Source organism: Pan paniscus, chromosome 13 (genome assembly GCF_029289425.2).
Source record: "Pan paniscus chromosome 13, NHGRI_mPanPan1-v2.0_pri, whole genome shotgun sequence".
In the NCBI taxonomy this organism is placed as follows: Eukaryota; Metazoa; Chordata; class Mammalia; order Primates; family Hominidae; genus Pan; species Pan paniscus.
The window spans coordinates 39,031,896-39,055,989 of record NC_073262.2 but is presented as its reverse complement, the minus strand read 5'-3'; the positions used below and the strand labels follow the sequence as shown (position 1 = coordinate 39,055,989).

General features: G+C 45.2%; 1 protein-coding gene and 1 pseudogene across 2 annotated transcripts in view; both read right to left on the bottom strand.

Moving 5' to 3' along the window:
* Window positions 1-773, bottom strand: part of MCM6 (minichromosome maintenance complex component 6) — a 36,015-nt gene extending 35,242 nt beyond the window's left edge. The window contains exon 1 of one of the 2 annotated variants that reach the window (XM_003822816.4): window positions 475-773. In XM_003822816.4, the coding sequence (XP_003822864.1) occupies window positions 475-581 (107 nt within the window). In that variant the 5' untranslated portion in view covers window positions 582-773. The remainder of the gene's footprint in view (window positions 1-474) is intronic. The other variant, XM_034954069.3, reaches the window with a different exon arrangement.
* Window positions 606-23,942, bottom strand: LOC100977491 (glycoprotein endo-alpha-1,2-mannosidase-like protein; annotated as a pseudogene).
* Between the last annotated feature and the right edge of the window lie 152 nt (window positions 23,943-24,094).

The following is a 24,094-nucleotide window of genomic DNA, read 5'->3' as shown; positions in this document are numbered from 1 at the left end:
GCACAAGAGGCGAGGGTGGCCCGTGCCCTGCGCACCCCCAGCACCACGCTCCCGGCTGCGTGGCCCAGCAGGGCACCGACGAGATTCAATGGCACTTCGGCCTCCCACTCGACCTGGCCGCACCCAGCGGCCCAGTTACTATACTCAGCGAGCCCAGGTTTCCGCGCCGGTCACCGGGGGCTGTGCAAATACCAGGCTCGCGGGGTGGTGAGCATCAAGTGACAGAAGCAAAGCGCTGAGCACTGGGCACGAGCGTCTTAGGGCTCGAGATGGTTTTTACTCCAGAAAAACCCAGCCTGTCCCAGGCTCCTCGCGGCCGCCGGGCTCGGAGCCTAAAGTTGGGGGGCGGGCGGGAGGCGCTTCCCGGACGCGCGACCCCCAGGTTCCGGAACACCCGCCGCCCACACGGCACCGCCCGGCCCAGACGCCGCAGGCTCCGGAGGCGGGCGAGGCCCCGGGCGCTCGCCGACTTACTCCTCCAAGAAGTCCAGGAACAGTTTCTGGCACTTCTCGGCCACCTCGTCGCGGACCTCCAGGTGCTGGCTGCCGGCGCCCGGCTCCGCTGCCGCCGCGAGGTCCATATTTGCCTAGCGCCGAGGATTCGCCTACGCCACGCTCGACCGCCACAAGTCGCTTCTTTCCAGACGCTGCAGCTTTGCGCGCGCCGCCGCCGCTTCCGCCCCGCCCCCTCTTCCGACCCGCACGGCCGGAACCAATCGTGACACAGGAGCCGGAGATTTCGCGCCAAACCTGACCAATGAACGGCGCCTCTCCAAGAGCCCCAGCCCACGGAAAGGGATTTCGCGCCAAATGCAAAGCCCTTCTGGAGAAAGCCCATCTGCCTTTGCGCCTGCGCAGTGTAGCCGTGGCCCGCGGGTATTTTTGGCTGCTGGAACAAGTTCGAATCTGAGGGTTTTGTCCGAGTGGTTTTTCAAATGTTCTTTAAATCATTCCACTGATATTAATTGAACGATCGGAGTAAGACTCTATGGAAGAGAAAAATGAGTAAGATTCAAATCTCCCGCTTCTGCTGTCTAGTTAGAGGAAATAATGGAAACCACAGTATAAAACCCTGTAAAAGAGTCAAAGAGATGTCTAAACCTTGCATGGGTAAGGTGGCACAATTATTGTGGTGGTGCTGACCGAGGAAAATCAGCGAAATATTTGACATTGGCCGGGCGCGGTGGCTCACAACCTGTAATCCTAGCACTTTGGGAGGCCGAGGCGTGTGGATCACCTGAGGTCAGGAGTTCGAGACCAGCTTGGCCAACATGGAGAAACCCCATCTCCCCTAAAAATACAAAAATTAGTCGGGCGTGGTGGTGCACGCCTGTAATCCCAGCTACTCGGGTGGCCGAGGCAGGAGAATCGCTTGAACCTGGGAGGAGGAGGTTGCAGTGGGCCGAGATTGTGCCACTGCACTCCAGCCTGGGCAACACAGTGTGACTCCGTCTCAAAAAAAAAAAAAAAAAAGAAAGAAAGAAAAAGAAAAAGAAATATTTGACACTTTGATTAATCTTTTTTTTCTTTTTCTTTTCTTTTTTTTTTCAGATGAAGTCTCACCCAGTCGCTCAGGCTCGAGAGCAGTGGCGCGATCTCAGGTCACTGCAACCTCCAGCTCCCGGGTCCAGGGGATTCTCCTGCCTCAGCCTCCTGAATAGCTGGGATTGTAGGCGCCCGCTACCATGCCCAGCCAATTTTTGTATTTTTAGTAGAGACAGGGTTTTCGCCATGTTGGCCAGGCTGCTCTCAAACTCCTGACCTCAGGTGATCCGTCTGCCTCGACCTCCCAAAGCGCTGGGATTACGGCCGTGAGCCACAGCGCCCGGCCTTAATACCCTTCTTAAATTGCACTATTGGCTTGAGTTATCCTTATGTTTTTTTTCCCCATCTTTCCCTAACCATTTCACTTGGTTTTTCTGCCATCTCTTTGGCCATTCCTGATTAGCATCCTTTGTAGGCGCCTCTCCTTCAGTGAGTCTTTTAAATGTTCTGGTTCCAGAGCCTTCTTTTCCCGTAAAGTCGCTCTCTTGGGCGACCCCTTACACTCCCTTGGCATTAATTAACATCTGGGTACTGATGATATCTATATGTGTATTTCACCAACCAGTACCTTTTTTTGGCCTCCAAGACATTAAGAGAAACGGGGACCACTTCCATTTTTTGAGGCTTGTTGCATATTAAAAATATTTTTTCTTTCTTTTCTTTTTTTGAGACGAGGTCTTGCTATGTTGTGCAGGCTGACCTTGAACACCTGGTCTCCAGCAATCTGCCTGCATCCGCCTCCCGAGTAGCTGGGATTTCCTGCCACCACCAAATCCAACTTATCGAAAAATTTTTTCTTTTTCTTTTTTTTCTTTCTTTTCTTTCTTTCTTTCTTTTTTTTTTGGAGACAGAGTCTCGCTCTGTCATTAGGCTGGAGTGCAGTGGCAGGATCTCGGATCACTGCAGCCTCTGCCTCCCAGGTTCAAGCAATTCTTCTGCCTCAGTCTCCTGAGTAGCTGGGACTACAGGCGCACACCGCCACGCCCGGCTGATTTTTTTTGTTTTTGTTTTTTTGTTTTTGTATGTTAGTATAGACGGGGTTTCACCATGTTGCCCAGTCTGGTCTCAAACTCCTGAGCTCAGGCAATTCGCCCACCTCGGCCTCCCAAAGTGCTAGGATTACAGGCGTGAGCTACCACGCCCGGCCTGAAAAGATTTTAAAATGCCAGAGTGGACAGAAGCTCAAGTAATTATTTTAACATACGTACAAATACACTATTCACAAGATATTTACAGAGTTTAACAAAAAAGCTCAATGCTGGTGTGTTGCAGTGTATCTGTAATCGTATGTATTACCTCATTTGAAAATGAACACTCGGCAGGGCACGGTGGCTCACGCCTGTAATCCCAGCACTTTGGGAGGCCGAGATGAGCGGATCACGAGGTCAGGAGATCGAGACCATCCTGGTTAACGCGGCGAAACCCCGTCTCTACTAAAAATACAAAAAAATTAGCCAGGCATGGTGGGGGGCGCCTGTAGTCCCAGCTACTCGGAAAGCTGAGGCAGGAGAATGGCCTGAACTTGGGAGGCGGAGCTTGTAGTGAGCCGAGATCGTGCCACTGCACTCCAGCCTGGGCGACAGAGCGAGACTCCTTCTCAAAAAAAAAAAAAAAAAAAAAAAAAACCCGAAAATGAACACTCAGCCGGGCGCGGTGGCTCATGCCTGTAATCCTAGAACTTTGGGAGGCCAAGGTGGGTGGATCACTTGAGGTCAGGAGTTCCAGACCAGCCTGGCCAATATGGTGAAACCCCGTCTCTACTAAAAATACAGAAATTAGCCGGGCGTGGTGGTCGGTGCCTGTAGTCCCGGCTACTCAGGAGGCTGAGGCAGAGAATTGCTTGAACCCAGGAGGTAGAGGTTGCAGTGAGCCGAGATCGCACCACTGCACTCCAACCTTGGCGACAGAGCAAGACTCTGTCTCAAAAAAAGAAGAAAAGAAAAGAAAATGAACACTTAAGGCTCTGTGTCCTACAGCCCTTTACCAGCTCTACAGTCTGCCTGCCTACCGGACATCACCACTTGTACATATTTTAGGAAGCTTGAACTCAACAGTGCTTCCTGGATATTCACAACCCGATTGAGCTAACCTGATTCTATTCCATCCTCTCAAAAGGCCTCACTCTTTTCTTTCTCATTTTTCTTCTTCTCCCTTCTCTTCCTCTTCTATGCTCAGGATAGATTTCTCAGAACTAAAGTCCCATGTACAGAAGGAAAAAAACAAAAATGATAGTGCAGAGCTCTGGGCTGATTTTCAGCTATGCTCATTGAGAAACTCAAGGCTTCCTCTTCTCAGCTCTCCATATCTCACAGGTGTTCCCTTCCTCCTTCAGACATGTATCTCTGAATCAGAATAGTAGATGATGTCTGTAAGTGAGGTTTGTAGGGATAACTTCCACAACAGGAGGAGGGTATGAATTATGAAATATCTCTGCCACACCCCAGAAAGTTGTATGCTATGTGTGTGCACTGGTGCCCAGGCCTGCTTGCTATCCTTAGAAAGTCCTGTTCACAAGATTGGCCTTTGGCTGGCATTGGGAACTTGACTGGTAAATAATTCTCTACATTGATATAACACTATCCCTTGATAATGATGGCTCATTGTACCTAAACTGTACAATGTGATTTATGCTGAATACCTGGAAGTCTAAAATTTTTTTTTTTTTTTTTTTTTAAAGACAGGGTCTTGCTGTATCACTCAGGCAGGAGTGCAGTGACACAATCACAGCTCATTGCAGCCTCGACTTCCTGGGATCAAGTGATCCTCCTGCCTCAGCCTTCCAAGTAGGTACATGCCACCACGCCTGGCTAATTTTTGTATTTTTTGTAGAGAAGAGGTTTGGCTGTGTTGCCCAGGCTGGCCTCGAACTCCTGGGCTCAAGCGATCCTCTTGCCTTGGCCTCCCAAAGTGCTGGGATCACAGGTGTGAGCCACCACACCGGGGCCTTTTTTTTTTTTTTTTTTTTTTTGAGACAGGGTCTTGCTGTGTCACCCAGGCTGGAGTGCAGTGACATAATCATGGCTCACTGCAGCCATGACCTCCTGGGCTCAAGTGATCCTCCCACGTCAGCCTCCCACGATGTGCACCACCATGCCTGGCTAATTTTTATATTTTTTGAAGAGACAAGATTTCCTCATGTCACCCAGGTCAGTCTTGAACTCCTGGGTTCGGGCAATCCTCCCAAAGTACTGGGATTACAGGTGTGAGACACCATGCCCAGCCATCCGTGATTCTTTTTAAAAAATTATTTTAGAATAGCTTTGGATTTACCAAAAGTTGCAAAAGATAGTATAGAATTTTCAAATACACCTTGCCTATTTTCCCTTACTGTGAATATCTTACACTCTTATAATACATTTATTACAACTCAGGAACCAACTTTAGTATGTTAGTATTAACTAATATTGCACAATTTATTCAGATTTCACCAGTTTTTCCCTACTGTTCTTTTTCTCTTCCCAGATCTCATCCTGATGCCACATTACACTTAGTGGTCATGTCTTCTTAGACTCTTCTGGTTTGTAACAGCTTCTCAGACTTTCCATAGTTTTAATGCCAATGTCTCTCAGTTGGGATTTGTCTAACATTTTTCTCATGATTAGACAGTGATTATGGGTTAGGGAAGGATGATCACAGAGGTAAAGTATACGGTTTCTTACCATTACCTTATGATTTTGAAGCAAAACCCAGACATTGTATCTTTTCATTTGTAGATATTTCAGAATGATTTTCTAAAACATAAGGGTTCTTTTTCCTGAGACGTGTTTTTAGCTGGGAAGGAAACATCCTTCAAACAGCTGTAGCAGTGCAGGTTAGTGATGCTTATTATTTTAAATATAACTGTAATATTTTCCAGAATCATTGACACTTCAACTTACACTAAATAAAACCAGCAGATTAAAAAGTTACATGATTTGTTGTGGGTGGTGTGCAATATTCAATAAGGTATTTCTCATATTATGAAATATTTTCTTTCAATGCAGTCAACCCTCATCTTATAAAATATTTGGTATATTTTACTTCTTTTTTATTTATTTATTTAATTTTTTGAGACAGCATCTCACTCTGTCACCCAGGCTGGAGTGCAGTGGCACAATCACAGCTCACTGCAGCCTTAACCTCCTGGGCTCAGGTGATCCTCCCACCTCAGCCTCACAAGTAGCTGGGACTACAGGTGTGCACCACCATACTCAGCTAATTTTTGTATTTTTTGCAGAGATGGGGTTTCACCATGTTGCCCAGACTGGTCTCAAACTCCTGGGCTCAAGCTATACTCTTGCCTCAGCCTCCCAAAGTGCTGGGATTATAGGCATGAGCCATTGTGCCCAGCCCGTTCTACTTCTTATTAACAACAACAACAACAAATGTATGCTAGCTGCTAACCAGTTTTTAGCAGTATGACTTTCTTCCTAATTACTTAAATAAGCAAAGTTTGATCTTGATATCTAACAAAATAAGTTCAACTATGATGTCTAACAAAATAAGTTCAAATAATGGCAATTTTTAGTTATTTTTATATGATTCTTAGTTTTTCCAAAAGCTGAACACCAGAATTCCATACACACACACACACACACACACACACACACAGAGTTAATTTTATGTGCCAACTTGAGTGGGTCATGGGCTGCCCAGATTAAATATTATTTCTGCTTGTGTCTTTGAGGGGTTTCTGGAGGAGATTAGCATTTGAATAGACAGAATCTGTATAATAGATTGGCCTGCCCAGTGTGGGTGGGCACCATCCAGTCAGTTAAGGGCCTGAATGGAACAAAAGACAGAGGAAAGAGGAGTTTGCCCTCTTTTCCCTGCCTTACTGCCTGAACTGGGACATCTCGTCTCATCGTATGCCTTCAGATAAGATTTACACCGTTGTCTCCCCTGGTTTTCAGCCCTTCAGGTTGAGACTGAACTACCTACCAGCTTTCCTGGGTTTCCAGCTTGCAGATGCCAGCTCATAGGATTTCCCAGTCTCCTAATTGCATGAGCCAGTTCCTCATAATAAATCTCTCTCTCTCTCTCTCTCTCTCTCTCCTATTAGTTCTGCTCTCTGGAGAACCTGGCTACTACACTCACTTTTAACTTTCATATACTCCTCAATTCATAATAACCTATCATTTTAAATATACTTTACATTATATTATAAATTAAGAAATATGAAGCTGCATACAAATTTACTCTTGTTTTATAGCTACCATAAAATGCTTTTATGTCCCCCTTAAGATCCTCCCAGGTTCACTTGTCTGTCATTCAGCTCCATATGGGCTCTGAGTCGCTCATTGATGACTCTTGCCCTCTGTGGCTCTCAGGCTTCTCCGTCGTCCCCACTGAGTAACAGGCTCGTGCCTCTCAGAAGCACCTTGAAGGAGAGAGGGGTTAAGGCCCTGGAGAATCCTTGACATTGGTCAAAGACATGAGTCAGTGATTAAATTTCTTCTCTTTAACCAATCCTCTGCAGATGGATATTTAGGTTAGGTTAGGTTAGGTTATTTGCTCTCTGCTCCTCCGTTAGAAATAACAGTACAATTAGCATCTTTGCATGCATGTATTTCTGGAGGTTAAGTTTCTGGAAGAGCTAGTCCTGGGTGAAAGGGTATGAACATTTTATGTTTTCATAAACTGCCCAATTGCTTTTCAATAAGGTCGTATCAATTTGTTCTCTTATCAATGCACATGGCATTTTCATTTTAAGTAAAATAAGAACCTTAAGGCAAATGGATTAAGTTCTGATCTTAGAATTACAGGCTTCAATCTGTCAGTGGGAAAGGATTATTTGGGGATTAGAAGCTTCCTGATGTCTCTAAAATCTCAGCCATCCCCACACTGCTCCATTCATTCATGTATTCAATCATTCTGTGTCAGGTACTGTGATAGGTACTAGTGATATTGTAGTGAACAAAACAGACACAAGTCCCTGCTTCTCATGAAGCTTACATTCTAGGGGGTGAGGTGCACTGGAGCACACTGAAGAGTTTGATACAATTCATTCCTTCTTGATTTTGAGCCTCAACAAGAAAATTGCTTCTGTTACTATATTACAGAGCCCAAGAATCACCCAGTATTTCAGAGAGATTTAAAACCCATCTCCATGGCTTGAGATTGAAAAAGAAAATTTCACATGCCACTCTTCTAGACATAAAAGAGATCTGTACTCCTCATGTGCAGCTGTAGGAGGCTGCACAGGCAGCATGGGTTGACCTTCACTTTCATTAGCCCCAAGAGATATCCTAGAAATAGCAGACCGTTAAGTCTCACGTATGGTCCATTAAAAAAAAAAAAATAACAGACCATTGGGTTGACAGGGAGCTCAGAAGAAGGTGCACTTTCAAGCAATTCAGGTGGAACCAAATGAAACATTTTTTCTGATCTGAGTGCAAGTTATTCTGAAGTAATTAAAACAAAACATGAAACAAAAAAACCAAAAAGAGCCCATGGTGCTCTCAGCAGTTGCAGAGAGGATTGTATGAATGGTGGCAGCTTTGTAGAAAGCATTTAGTTGCACAGTATGTGGCAGGCATCAAGGATGGCTAGTTTGATTCCTAGTGCGACTTCAACTAAAATGTCCAAGGGCATGGTATGTGGGGGTTTTGTTGTTAGGTTCCTAATTAACAAGAATGAAGGGCTGACGTGTTCTATGATATGATTCGTCTCAGTGTGTGCATTCTGTCCTTCAGTCTTCTGCTGTCCTTCAGTCCATCCTACTGTCTGGGTATCCTGCAGTGGGCAGCCATGTTTGTGGATAGGGCTCCTGGAAACTTACAACCTAATGGTGGAGGCAGGATATGAACACAACTACAATTTGCAGAGTGATATGCAACTGTACCAAAAAACATAAAGTGTAAAGTGAAATCAAAGTACAAGGTTACAGTAGAAATAAAGGATCCTAATTAGGATATTTACTGTAAAAAGAGATAATCTACTGGGAGGCCAAAAAAATCACTGATTTCTTATTTTATAGCAAATTATAATTTAAAAAATTGCAAATAATATACATTCATTGAAGGAAAGCAGAAATACAGAAAAGCAAAAAGAATAAAAACCACCCCAAATTGTACCACACAGAAATATTATTTAATATTTTGATGAATTTCATCCTTTCATATGAATTTCATTATTGTATAAGCTCCTTTTAAAATAAATTCAGGCTAGGTGCAGTGGCTCATGTCTGTAATTTCAGCACTTTGGGAGGCCAAGGCGGGTGGATCACTTGAGGTTAGGAGTTCGAAAGCAGCATGGCCAACATGGTGAAACCCTGTCTCTACTAAAAATACAAAAATTAGCTAGGTGTGGTGGTGCACCTGTAATCCCAGCTACTTGGGAGGCTGAGGCAGGAGAATCCCTTGAACCTGAGAGGCAGAGGTTGCAGTGAGCTGAGAAGTCACCACTGCACTCCAGCCTGGGTGACAGAGTGAGACCCCATCTCAAATAAATAAATAAATAAATAATAAAAGAAATTCAACAGTATATCATAAACATCTTTTCAGTTGATAAATATATTTCTGTATTATTTTAATGGCTAAGTCTATTACTATAAAGACCATCCATGTAGTATATTTTTACAAATTTAAATCTTTAGATAATTTTGATGAGAAATTAATGAGTCAAAGGGGAGTCACATTTTTTTTTTTTTTTGAGACGGAGTCTCGCTCTGTCGCCCAGGCTGGAGTGCAGTGGCATGATCTGGGCTCACTGCAAGCTCTGCCTCCCGGGTTCATGCCATTCTCCTGCCTCAGCCTCCGGAGTAGCTGAGACTACAGGCACCCACCACCACACCTGGCTAATTTTATTTTTTTTATTTTTAGTAGAGACAGGGTTTCACTGTGTTAGCCAGGATGGTCTCGATCTCCTGACCTCGTGATCTGCCTGCCTCAGCCTCCCAAAGTGCTGGGATTGCAGGTGTGAGCCACCGCGCCCAGCCTGGGAATCACATTTTAATACTCTTAATACATCTGCCAAAGTATCCTCCAGAAAACTTGCACATCCTCACCGGCATATGATAGTGCTGTTACAATTATTTTTCTCCTTGTCAAATTAAAAGGGGAAAAATGAGACCATGTTTACTTCTTACATATATTTTAATAATTTCCTAGGGCACCTCACCAGCTTTCAATCAGTCCAGTTCAGTGGATTGCACTCAACCAGGATTTCTTGGATTGTTCCATTGTATCTTGTACAAGGGTGTTCTCTCCTCTTGCATTTCACACAAAGGGTGCTCACTCTGAGAGTACGTCTTCCTCATTGTCTTAGTCCTCAGAAATGGATATCGGTGTGCAGCAGGTTTACTGGGGAGTGCTGTGGGGATCAATAGCTAGTGGGGACAGGGAGAGCATGAATGGGCAGAGGTAGAAGTCGAACTGCTGTGCAGTTGCAACAAAGACCTCGGTGGAGCCCACAGGGAGCTCCGCAGCTCAGATAGCCCTTCAGAGTGTCTCCAAATCAGGCAAGGGGGCTGGGCCTTTTACCCAGCATCAACCAGTCATGGGATGCAGGCTGCCCTTGGGGAAGTAGTGTAAATGTGGGTGAACCAGCTTATTTTAGTCAAGGGTAATTCCTAGGGAGAGAGGTTAGCTATGAGCTGTCAATAGTCAACGAGGTACTAAAGTAGGTTTCTGGGCTGCACATCATGGCATCCACTAGAGCCCACCCTAGTACCTGCTCTGTATAGTAACAAGACTGCATTTCAGAACAGCACCTACAAGATCCTGGTTGGCCTCTTTTCCTAAGGAAACTTACAAGAGGAAGGCTAATAGGACGAAATTCAGCTGTTGCAGCTGGAGCTGAACTTGAGCCTAAAATTGATACTGATCATGATTCCCTCCTCTACAACCCATTCCTAGATTCCCCTCTTAGCTAGCACCTTTTCTAGTCTAGGTGGTTTACCTGGCGGAGTGACACAGACCTTCATTCCTGAAGGACCTAAGTCTTTGGTCACCATACTTTTTTAGGCCACGGCTGGTATACTTGTCCTTTACTGTCAAAACTGGTTAGTGGTTGTATGAGAAGTGCTGGATTACCTGGGTGTCAAACCTTTATCCTGCTCCCACTGTATAACAGATACCTGACCTCTTCTTGCTGCTCAGGTCAGTTAAACCCACTAATATTATGACTGTTTGGCTTGCCGGCAGGCATGTGGAGCCTGAAATGGCAGAGCAGCAGTGACAGTTTCAAGTTTCAAGGAGCTCTTCTTGTGTCTCCTAGTGCAAGTGTTAGACCTGTGGGAACTAGGATATATAGAACCACAGAGTCTGCAGCTGTGGGGAAGGAAGCACGAATTTCCCAAGTGGATCACCGGAAGAGATGGTGTGCAGGGCCACTCCTTCCACCTCTTGTATCCTGGACCCTTGTATTCTACCTCATGGGGACTATGCCTCTTTTTTTTTTTTGAGATGGAGTTTCACTCTCGTCACCCAGGCTGGAGTGCAATGTGCGATCTCGGCTCACTGCAACCTGCACCTCCCGTGTTCAAGCGATTCTCCTGTCTCAGCCTCCCGAGAAGCTGGGATTACAGGTGTGCACTACCACGCCCAGCTGATTTTTTTTTTTTTTTGAGATGGAGTCTCCCTCTGTCGCCAGGCTGGAGTGCAGTGGTGCAATCTCGGCTCACTGCAACCTCCGTCTCCTGGGTTCAAGTGATTCGCCTGCCTCAATCTCCATGCCCACCACCTAATTTTTTTTTTTTTTTTTGTATTTTAGTAGAGACGGGGTTTCAACATGTTGGCCAGGCTGGTCTCAAACTCCTGACCTCAGGTGATCCGCCCGCCTTGGCCTCCCGAAGTGCTGGGATTACAGGCGTGAGCCACTGTGCTCGGCTGGACACATCTTAAAACAGTTGCTGAATTAAGGCATAGACCATATTTGGAGGTGGTGCCCCTGCCTTGCACAATAACATCTCCAAGCCAGCACCTTGGTTGAGCCTCCAAAAGGCCCTTCTATCACCCTATAAGTCATGAAGCTTCTGGGCAGTTCAGTGAGTAACAGGATCAGTGTCAGGAACTCAGTGGAGCTGGGAGAGTGAGCTGTCAGAGTAGCTGATTAAAGCAATAAGCCAAAAATTAAAGTGAAGCCTTTAAGCACTTACTGCGATGGTAAAAGCGAGTTTAAAGCTGGAGAAAGCTCTGACTCCTGCTTCATTTCCCCTATGAAATGATGCAGTGAATGAGGGTCAGGGGGATCAGCACAGACATGGTGGTCTCTTGGGCAAAAGGCTCCAGCAGTTTTATGGACCCTGAAGTGGAGAGGGTTTGGGGTAGAAAAGTCCTGGGTGCTCAGTCAGATTGGGGAAAAAGTGTCTTCAAGGTTCTTCCTCCTCCCCCCATAAGGAGACCTCAGCAGAGGAGGCCAAGGAGGACCTCTGCCCAAGGTCTCAGACGGTGACCCAGAGATAAAGGCACCAGGCTAGGAATGTAAATGCATGAAGAGCATGGCTGGCCAGGGGAGCCTGAGTCCTTGACTACAACTTCCTTTAGAAACCAGGATGCACCGGCTGTGCACCATGAATGGCATGAAGAGGGCAGCTTTCCCTGTGAGGCCTGCCAGGTAGTCTTTGTAATTGCTTATGGTCAGGCCTGAAAAATCACAGATAGGTATTTAACCAAGGGCCAGACTCCTCAACCCGTAGATCTCATGGTATCGTGCCTATTGCTTTGCTGTAAGGTGGGACTCTGAGTCTGAGCTGTGGGGGATTCCATGTCGGTGCATCAAACTTTGTAAATGCCGGGACACTGCTACTAGATGAGACCTCAAAGGCAGAAAATGAAAACCCATGCTGTTGGGGTGATCAGACCCAACACCAGACCATGGGGGCTACGAAGTCCAGCAGAGTCAAAGGAATGAGAAGAGACAAGTTAAGAAAGAAAATGGGACCAGGGGGCCAACGCTAGTTTGGAGGCTGCGAAGGCCCCAAGCTCTGGGAGCCCATGCTATTTATTGGTGATCAAACAAAGAAACAGGTGGTGAGGATGTGGGGGTTGAAAGGAAGCAGTGTATCAAGCAAATGAGGTACAGCTATGATGGTTTAGCATTTTCTTTGAAACATATGGCTACTTGAGATAATGGAAGTGCTAGAAGCAAGGAGCCAGCAAATCTAGACACATTCCAGAGGCCATGAGGGGTTTTAGACCCTGGACCCCAGACATGTTCCAAGCCCTGCCTCAGTTTCTCTCCCAACACTCAGCTTTTCTCCCAACACATACCTAGAACATGTGCTGAGTCCAGTAAAGTTGAATTGCTGCTGGAGGTTGGAAGGGTCCAATGTTATCAACTTGCTAAGAAGTGAGTGGTTGGTTTCTTCCAGGGATGGTGCCACACTGAGGGCTTGGCGTTGAGTTCTGTTGCTGGCAGACAGTGAGAGGTGAAGCCAGTGGGACTTCCTGGGTCAAGTGGGGACTTGGAGAACTTTTCTATCTAGCTGGAGGATTGTAAATGCACCAATCAACACTCTGTAAAATGGACCAATCAGTGCTCTGTAAAATGGACCAATCAGCAGGATGTGGGCGGGGCCAAATAAGGGAATAAATGCTGGCCATCTGAGCCAGTGGCAAATGTTCAGGTCGCCTTCCATGCTGTGGAAGCTTTGTTCTTTCTCTCTTCACAATAAATCTTCCTGCTGCTCACTCTTTGGGTCCGCACCACCTTTAAGAGCTGTGACACTCACCATGAAGGTCTGCAGCTTCATTCTTGAAGTCAGCGAGACTACAAACCCACTGGAAGGAAGAAACTCGGGGCACATCTGAAGGAACAAACTCCGGACACACCATCTTTAAGAGCTGTAACACTCACCGCAAAGGTCCACGGCTTCATTCTTGAAGTCAGTGAGACCGAGAACCCACCAAAAGGAATAAATTCCGGACACAATAGGACAATTGGCAGTGAGAGAAACTAGATCAGTCTCAGTGAGTGGGAACCCACGTTGGGTCCATAGCCTCCATCCCTGCCACCTGCCTACTTTCATTAGACCGTTGTACTAGACTTGCAGTGACTGATGACAGAGGCAGGTTGACGTCAAATGGTCAAGTCATTCTGTCCACCAGAATTCCATGGTGGATATTCTCTGGTGAGTGTTAACATATGATACTAAGATCTTTACATTTTGTTCCTATTTCTGTAGTTCCACCCATATGATTTTTGGGCAAGCCTCCTTGCCCCTAAACTTCCAATCTTTCTCTTTCCAGGCCCCTGACTAATCAGCCTAGCCATTCACTAATGTCCACAAATGTATGTGTGTTGTTCTTACCTTGGGCCACTTCCCATTCCATACAAAATATATAACCAGAGGCACTGCCCATTGGAAAGATTTTATGTCTTTCAAGGCCACCCTTAAGTGGTTGTAGTATAATAGTAGCAGCCTCTTACCAAGTCAGCCCAACCGTGAAACAAACATGGCTCTTTTCATCCTCTGCCAGCTGGTCTCAAGGGAGGTTCCCTTTTCCCTCTTCCTCCAACTCCAAACATGACCATAAGTTTGAGCTGAGGAAGAGAACAGACCCAACAGTGGTGATGACATGAAACTCTGAGAGTCCTGATTATTATCCAACTTACTTGGGTCCTTCTACTCATGCCCAATCCCAAGTGTCCAACTACTATACGTGTGTGTGTGTGTGTGTATTTTTTTTTTGTGTGTGAGAGTCTTGCTCTGTCACCCAGGCTGGAGTGCAGTGGTGAGATATCTCTGCTCACTGTAATATCCACTTCCCAGGTTCAAGTGATTCTCATGCCTCCGTTTCCGAAGTAGCTGGGACTACAGGCGTGTGCCACCATGCCCAGCTAATTGTTTTGTATTTTTAGTAGAAACAGGGTTTCGCCATGTTGGCCAGGCTGATCTCGAACTCCTGACTTCAAGTGATCCGTCCACCTCAGCCTCCCAAATTGCTGGGATTACAGGCGTGAGCTGCTGTGCCCAGCCGGCAACTACTATCCTAGGATGCTTTTAGCCCTTGTAACTTGGTGAATCTGAAAGAATCCAGCACACAATGGGAAGATCTGGCTGCACAGTCACTTGATGTCCTATAATTAGGTACTCTATCTCCACCAGGGCCCTGTAGCCAGCCAGGGTCTCTTTTCTGAATGGTGTATAGTTCTCTGCTGCAGATGGCATAGTCTTACTCCAGAACCTAGGAGGTCTATGTTGTGATTCTCCTACTGGGGCCTCCTATAAACTCTACATGGCATCATTTCCTACCACAGATACCTTTAGTAGCATAGGATCTGCTGCTTGAACCATAGCCTGGAACTGCTTTAGAGCCCTCTCCTGTGCTAGGCACAGCTCAAAACTGACAGCACTCCATGTAGATGGGTCAGAGCAGTGTTGTTTGAAGGTTCTGTTCGATAGTTATTTAGTTATTAGTTCCATGTATTCCAGACTTGGGAAGTGCAAAGAAACCAAGAAGTTATTATTATTATAACACTTTTTGAATGTCTTATAAAAAGTGAGGCACCGTAAAAATGTTATTTATCGAATAAATGTCTCTTCAGTCATGATATGGCTTGGGTATTTGTCCCCTTCAAATCTCATGTTGAGACGTAATTCCTAGTGTGGGAGGTGGGGCCTGGTGGAAGGTGTTTGGATCATGGAAGCAGATCCCTCATGAATGGTTTAGCACCATCGCCTTGCTGATGAGTGAGTTCTCACTCTGAGTTCATGTGAGATCTGGTTAAGTGTGTGGCATCTCTGTCCTCTCTTCCTCCCATGACATGTGCCTGCTTCCCCTTTGCCTTCCACCGTGATTGTCAGTTTCCTGAGGCCCTCACCAGAAGCAGATGCTGGCAACATGCTTCCTTACAGCCTTCATTACAACCATGAACCAATTAGTTCTCTTTTCTTTATAAATCACCCAGTCTCGGGTATTCCTTTATAGCAACGCAAAAATGGCCTAATACAATTCACAAACATGAAACCAGTGGAGTGCATTCTACAGCTATCGCTGTAGAAATGGTAGACTTTTAAAGGCAAAGGCAAGGAATTCCAGTAAACAAATCTTTCTTTAGGGTGCTCTTTTATGATAGGTTTCTTCAAAAACATCCAAGAAATGTTTTACTTTCCTATCACCTTAAAATAAAAATAAAAATAAAAAAAAAAACACCCCAGAACCTTTAGCATTTCAAATGATAAATCTACATTGGCATTTTCAAAAGCCATTTTGTATATGTGTTTAGCCCCACCATGTTTGCTTGCCTCGTTGAATATTCTGGTGACAATACTAAGAACACAAAGGAATTTCAGAATTAGCATTTTAATGCTTCTCATAAGTAAAAAAATCAACTGAGTCTCATTCTGAAGCAAATGTTAAGTTTGCTATGTGGAGGCTGTGGCCAATAACCAGTCAGCAGCACTAAAGCTGAGTGTGGATGTTGGCTGTTTTCTTGCAAAGTGGAAATGTTAGCTCTCCCAAATTGGACCCAGTGACAGTCCAGATGTGGGAGTCTGTTACAAAAGAAAGCAGGTTCTGAGTTACTCTAAGAAAGAAGACAACAGCTAATCTTATTTACTTCCAGAAACTTGTCTCTGATCAGCAATTTCTTTCTCTTTTTCTTTTTTTAAGAGACAAGGTCTTGCTCTGTTGCCCCAGCTGGAGTCAGCTTACTGCTGCCTTGAACTCCTGGGATCAAGCAATCCTCCTGCCTCAGCCTCCTGAGTAGCTGGGACTACAAGCATGTGCCACCATGCCCAGCTAATTTTTTTTTTATTTTTGGTAGAGACAGGGTCTTGCTACGTTGCCCAGGCTAGTCTTGAGCTCCTGACCTCAAGCGATCCTCCTGCTTCAGCCTCTCAAAGTGTTGGGATTATAGGCGTGAGCCACCGCGCCTGGCTAGCAATTTTTAAATATGAATTGCTGCATGATCTGCTCTTCTTTGTTAGAACAGACTTATAAGAACACTCATTCAAATATAGATCTGACTGAATATGTTAAAAAGTAGAATAGTTGGCTGGAGGCTGAGGTGGGCAGATCACCTGAGGTTGGGAGTTTGAGATGAGCCTGACCAACATGGAGAAACTCTGTTTCTACTAGAAATACAAAATTAGCCAGGCATGGTGGCATATGCCTGTAATCCCAACTACTTGGGAGGCTGAGGCAGGAGAATCACTTGAACCCGGAAGGTGGAGGTTGCAGTGAGCCGAGATCGCACCATTGCACTCCAGCCTGGGCAACAAGAGTGAAGCTCTGTCTCAAAAAAAAAAAAAAGGTAGAATAGTTAATTTGGAAATTTCTATAATAGATTTGACTAAATTAGAAAAATGAATAAGTATTTTGAAGCCCAAATAATCCATCAATATATGTAATCTACTTTTACAAACAGATGGGAAAAAGCAAATTGGTTAAAAATGTTACTGCTTGCATCCTTTCAGACTCCGAATGCATATACTATTTGGATATGTGCATATAAATTTCCCTGAGCAGTATGACATGTTATCTAGGTCAGGGTCGGTCAGAAACATATGGCACACTCAAATAAAATATGCTTAAAGAGTTATGTAAAGAAGCCATAAAGATTTGGGAAGCTTTAAAGGAAACAGAAAGGATTGGTGAAGTACCCTAGAGCCAGCAACCACAGGAAGCTACTACCACCTTTAGGTCTGAAGGAGCAGAGAGGGAGCAGCTAGTGGGGTCTAAGAAGCAGGTGTACTGGTAGAGAGGAGGCTGTGGCCTTCAGGAGAGGAAAGTAGCTGTGGCTAGAATGTGGTCCAGCAAAGAAAGAAAATAAATATCCTGACCTTTCTCTTCTCCCTCCATTTGATCTGTTGGTATTTTCCAATGACCAAAGCCAATTAGAAGCCATTAAGGAAGGTGCTTGGTTAATGCAGTCCATAGAGGTTGGCCTCCCAGGACACACAGCAGAGTGGAAAATGGCAGTAAGTGGAGAAAGCAAGGGCAAACAGAGAAAGTCCAGCTCACAGGAAGAGCTTTCAATGACAATGAACACACATATAGGTAGTCCTTGCTTTGGGTGGTTCTGATATATATTATTTTCAGTTACCACTGTCAAGTTAAATTACATCAGTCCCTCAACATGGTTCAAATTTCAGTTACTGTGGTATATTAATTGTGAGTAATTGCATAAAATACACTGTCACCTCTTCAGGTCAGAAATTACTCCATAAATAACAGATGTGTGTCATAATCAGTGATCAGCTGTGTCATTTCTTTCAAAATCTATTGGTGATCAGTCACTGTACATGTTATTCAGTTCATGCACAGACAGCAAAGTGTGTAGTTGTGTTGCCTCCATGTCTCTTACTGATGAATCCATGTGATATTTTTAAAAATAGATATTCAAAAGAGGGCATTAGTCAACAAAGATGACAATGCAGCAAAGGAACAAAATATGTTAACTCCGGAAGTGAAATTTGCATCAAACATAAATGACATTGCAGAAGAAAGAGCTGACCATGGGAATGTCGACACTGCCACCTTTGAGAAACTCCAGGTATATACCATAAATGAGGAAAGAGGTTGTGATGGAAAGGATGAAGATTTCCTAGAGGAAGTGACAATAGCAAAAAAACTTCACATTAAAATATTTTGAAGATATTTCATGGTTTTGAAAGCACAACAGATAAAATATTGGAAGCTGAGCTGAATGTAGGATGGAGTATGACGATTCACCAAAGCATAGAAGAAATGGTCACCCCAAGCTGGGTGCAGCAGTGCGTGCCTGTAGTTGCAGCTATTCGGGAGGCCGAGGGAGAAGGATTGGTTGAGCTCTGGAGTTCAAGACCAGCCTGAGCAACATAGGGAGACTCTGTCTCTTAAAAAAACAAACAGTCATTCTATAGTGAAAGTTACACCACAAGAAGTGAAGCATTGTTCAAACTACTCTTCATAATTTTTTTTTACAAAGGCATAAACCATTTTAATTTTCAATGTTTCTAATGTTTTAAATTATAGTACACTAAATAAATATTAGTTTCACTATTTTTTCTTTTTTTCTTTTTTATTGAGACGGAGTCTCGCTCTGTCACCCAGGCTGGAGTGCAGTGGCATGATCTAGGCTCACTGCAAGCTCTGCTTCCCGGGTGCATACCATTCTCCTGCCTCAGCCTCCCGAGTAGCTGGGACTACAGGTGCCCACCACCACGTCCGGCTAATTTTAAAATATTTTTTAGTAGAGACGGGGTTTCACCGTGTTAGCCAGGATGGTCTTGATCTCCTGACCTCGTGATCTGCCCGCCTTGGCCTCCTGAAGTGCTGGGATTACAGGCGTGAGCCACCGTGCCCGGCCACTATTTTTTTCATTTCTCTATATTCTTATAACCAACAGTAAGGGAATTTTTAACATTTGACAAAAATTTTTAAAGATCATAGGACAATCATATTTTACCCTTTGAATATTAACATTGCTTTGCATGGTCATTTTTAGAGTCCCACATAATTATGCAAAGTGAGGACTTCTTGTACTGTGCTTTTCAATGGCTGATTAACATTCTACAATATGGATATAGCATTATTTAATCCTCTAATAATGGACATTTAGGTTGTTTGCATTTCTTTCTCTGGTATAAACAATGCTACAATAGATATCTTTAAACACATCTTGTTTCATGCACCTGTATTCTTAGGATACGTTTTTTTTTTATTTTATTTTTTAAGAGATGGGGTCTCGCTGTGTCACTGAGATACTGAGGCTGGAATGCAGTGGTGCACTCATAGCTCACTGCAGCCTTTAATTTTAACTCCTGGGCTCAAGCGATCCTCTTGCCTCAGTCCTCCATAGTAGCTGGGATCACAGGTGCCAGACACCCCACCCAGTTAGGGCTAAATTCTAAGAGAGAGGCATTACTGGGTTAAAGGATATGCACATTCACATTTTGATACACACAGCTAAACTGCCTGCCTGAAATTATGTATGTTTATACTCCACCAACAGCACCTCAAAGCTCCCAATTCTCCACCCTGTGGTGAACAATAAGCATATTTTATTTTCATTGCCAGTTTGTCACCTCACTGTTGTTTCAATTCATGATCACCAGGGAAGCTGAATATTTTTGAAGAATAAGGTTTTAAAAAGGTATTTGAAGAGTTCCTAGCCGGGCGCAATGGCTCACGCCTGTAATCCCAGCATTTTGGGAAGCTGAGGTTTGCGGATCACTTAAGGTCAGGAGTTCGAGACCAGCCTGGCCAACATGGTGAAACCCCATCTCTATTAAAAATACAAAAATCAGTTGGGCGTGGTAGTGGGCACCTGTAATCCCAGCTACTCGGGAGGCTGAGGCAGGAGAATCACTTGAACCTGGGAGGCGGAGGTTGCAGTGAGCCAAGATCCTGTCACTGCACTCCAGCCTGGGCAACCGAGTGAGACTCCACCTCAAAAAAAAAAAAAAAAAAAAAAAAGGAGTTCCTTCAATATTACTGACATTGAAAGCAGAGAATTTTCTTGCTCTAGGAGTATGATATCTTTATCCATGAGAAATAGTGGCAGCTACCAGTTTAACATTCTGGGTAGCAATTATGAGTCTGCCAGCTCATTTTAATTAAGCTAATGCATAATGATTTGAAGAAAGACTATAGAGAAAAAGTGGTAAGATTTTGCAAAGTGTCTTAGCTCATTTTTAAGAAAGGCCTATGGGTCATATTTTCATCTCTCAACTAAATATATTCACACACACTATCAGACATAAATGTACAAAATAAACTGTCAGATGTGCATGTAAAAATAAAACTTCTAGTATAAATACATTTTACGTTTGGTTTATTATTACCAGCTTTATCTCTGAACTCCCAAAACCAAGCAATCAATTTGTAATATCAGGCACATGCCATATACTCATCATTATGCTATGAATATGGGACTACAAAAAGCTTAAATGTGGTCAGGACACGGTGGCTCACACCTGTAATTCCAGCACTTTGAGAGGCTGAGGCAGGTAGATTGCTTGAGCTCAGGAGTTTGAGACCAGCCTGGGCAACACAGTGAAACTTCCTCTCTACAACAAATAAAAAATTAGCTGGGTGTGATAGTGTGTGCCTGTAGTCCTAGCTCCTTGGGAGCTGAGGTGGGAAGATCACTTGAGCCCAGGAGGTCGAGCTGCAGTGAGTCATGATTGCCACTGCCCTCCAGCCTGGGTGACAGAGAGAGACCCTGTATGAAAAATAAAAAAAAAAAAGTTTAAAATGTGGTCCCTACCCGTAGCATTAACAACAATACCTGTTTAGTGAATATATTTTATATGTCAGGAGCTGTAGAAGAGTCTTCGCTTATGGGTCTCATTTAATCCTTATGATCTTTCAAGGTAAGCATCGTTAACTCCACTCTAAAGATGTGAATTCTGTGCTCAGAATTACACACCTAGTGTCAGGTCAGAATTTGAACCTGAAGCTTTCTGATTCCACGCTGCTACACCAAATTGTTTAAAACCTAGTAAAAGAGGCCGGGCACGGGGGCTCCACACCTGTAATCCCAGCACTTTGGAAGGCCAAGGCGGGTGGATCACTTGAGGTCAGGAGTTCGAGACCAGCCTGGCCAACATGGTGAAACCCCATCTCTACTAAAAACACAAAAATTAGCTGGGGATGGTGGTGCACACTTGTAATCCCAGCTACTCAGGTGGCTGAGGCGAGAGAATTGCTTGAACCCAGGAGGCAGAGGCTGCAGTAAGCCAAGATGGCACCACTACTCTAGCCTGAGCAACAGAGTGAGATGCTGTCTCAAAAAAGACCCCAAAAAACAAAACAAAACAAAAAAACCTAGTTAAAGAGACAAAGTAACAAATTTTAGAGAAAAATTAGGTGTGAAACCGTGTGTGTGTGTGTGTGTGTGTGTTTTTCGAAATTACCAGTTCATATTTAATTACCACAAATCACAGGAGCACTGGACGTGGCTTTAGTGAGTGGGCCTCATTCAGTTCAGGCAGCTAAAGGGAGGGGGGTGTCCTCCTAGTCCTCTCCCTGGAGCTAAATATGCACCTGGGAAAAAGTAGGCTCTGGAGCACAGAGGTTTGGGTTTGGTTTTTTTTTTTTGAGACAGAATCTTGCTCTTGTCGCCCAATCTGGAGTGCAATGGCATGATCTTGGCTCACTGCAACCTCTGCCTCCCAGGTTCAAGCTATTCTCCTGCCTCAGCCTCCTGAGTAGCTGGGATTACAGGTGCTTGCCACCATGCCTGGCTAATTTTTGTATTTTTAGTAGAGACGAGGTTTCGCCATGTTGGCCAGGCTGGTCTCAAACTCCTGATCCACCCACCTCAGCCTCCCAAAGTGCTGGGATTACAGGTGTGAGCCACTGCGCCCAGCCACTTAGAGGTGTTTTTTGGAGCAAAAAGAACTGAACTCCTAGCACCGGGCAAAACTGCAAAAAGAAAAACACCTGTGCCCAGGCACTAGCTACAGGGCTGCACCGGATAAGGAAAGCTTGGGTCCTGTAAGCTTCAGGACAGGGACTGCTCCTTGGTCAAGCTTTCCCTGGCACCTGGCACATAGGAAGTTGCTTGAGGAGCAAGTGTTCAACGAACCTGAGAGTGCTCAGGATGATTTCCAGATAATTGGGTTATCTGAGGGCCCACCCAGAAGCACTCAGCTGCCAACATGGGAAGGAGTGAGTGCCTCCAACCTCAGCTGAGCCCCATGTGGTGACTTCTTCCGGAGAGACAAGGGCATTAGCACGTCACACCCCTGTTTACAGGCCCCTCACCTGAGCCACTGCACCTTCTCTTTGATGAAGTGCTCGCCCAGCAGCGGGTCAGCTCCAAGTACAGGCTGTGCTGAGGAGGCAGGTAATCCAAATACAGGCGGGGGTGTCTTCTTGGGAGTGGTCTTCTCCATCTGGGTGCCCTCGGGCCACTCATTGAAGGAGGTGATGGAGCTGATCTTGGGCCTCACCATCGCGGCCGCCTGCAAGGCCCTGTCATAGTCCTTGCCATTGACCCTCTTCTCCCTATTGTGGTCGTCCCAGGGCCGGATGCTAGTGTCTATGCAGCCAGGCCCCATGCTGAGAATGAACATGAGGCTGTTGGCATCATAAAAGTTCTTCACAGCTTTCCACTTCTGATGGGAGGAGCCCCAGGAGAATCCATTGGAGACAAAGTAGGTGGACATGCCGTCAAACCCCGCGGCCAGGACATCGTAGGTGTGGCCCTCTTCCACCAGCAGTGCTATGAAGACCCCATAGTGGGGGCTGTTTGGCGTCAGGAGGTGGGTCCAGGCCTCAAGGGATGTCAGGTATGAGTCATAGATATAAAAGAGTGGGGTGCTCTTGCCCATGCTGTTCTTATACAGGGATAAAATGCACCATGGGAGCCATTCACGTCAATGATATACTTGATGTTGTCATGTACAGTGATGTCATCCTGACCTTGTGGGGTTGGATGTGGATATGGGGTTAGATGTGGATCCAGTCATCTGGATCTGCACTGATGGATGGTGTCCAGAATGGCAGGCACCAGGTCATCTGAGGGTTCCCTGTGACCATCAGCCATGCCAGGTGTATACCAGGAAGGGACCAGGGCATTGGGGTCCCAGGAGCCATAGGGCCCCAGCTCTGTGTAGAAGCTGGAGCCCAAGTCGTCTGGGGGGCTGTGGTGGCTGTAGGGGTAGCTGGCTGAGATCTTGGGGTCCGAGTGAATGCAGTGGCCCTCACGCTGAAGCTCTGGTACCACGAGTGGTAGAAGGTGTGCAGGTCCAAGTGGATGCGCAGGCTCTGCCCGGGGCCAGGAGTGGCTGCCCTCCCACCCACCTCCCACGGCGCTAAAACCACGTGGTTTTGATAGTAAGATGGTCACGTTTTTCACTGGTTTAATAACCTGCAATATAGTGAATGGACAGGTGAGTATTTGGAAGATCCTGAGCAGTTTTAGGAGAAGACTCATTCCTGTAAGTGTTGGGAGAGAGAAGCAGGCCTGGGGAAAGGAGGGTTGAAGGTTTGCCCGGATCTGATAAGATAAAAGGACAACGTTTTACGGCTGAGCAAGGGGAAGAAATGGCAGATGCAGCCCATCTGGAGAGAGAGCATCAGGGGCTGGTGGTGTGGGTTCTGCTGTAGTGATGAGGAAATCTAAGACACTGTGAAAGAAAAATACAATCTTGGGAACCCAAACTCGCTAAGCCAAAGGGAAAGTTAAACTTGGGAACTGAGTCACACACAAAAAACCTTTTTTTGTTCCCAGATGGCTGTAACTTCACATGCTTATTTTATCTTATGCAAAATACAGATTTACTGAGCTGAGACAAATGCATAATTGACTTTCCCCCTACTCCTTTATTTTCACATGTAAAATGCAGATTCACTGAGCCCTAATCAAAGCCTCACAAGAACGTATCCACTTGCCTCACTGCCTACCCTCCCTCCTTTTTTTACCTTCCCCTCCTGCTTGCTTTTTCCCCTTTAAATACTGAAGTTCCCCAAACCTTCTCTGCAGAAAGCACGGGTCACAGATCCAACTGTAACTTGTGTTTTGTTTCCCAGGCGCATCCTCAACCTTGGCAAAATAAACCTCTAATCAGCTGAGATCTGCCTCAGTCACTTTTTGATTTACAACACCATGTGGTGAACAAAGGACTACTTTGACTAGTGAGTTAGCCAATCATTTGTGCAGATGTTGACATTTGGCAGAAGGTGGAAAA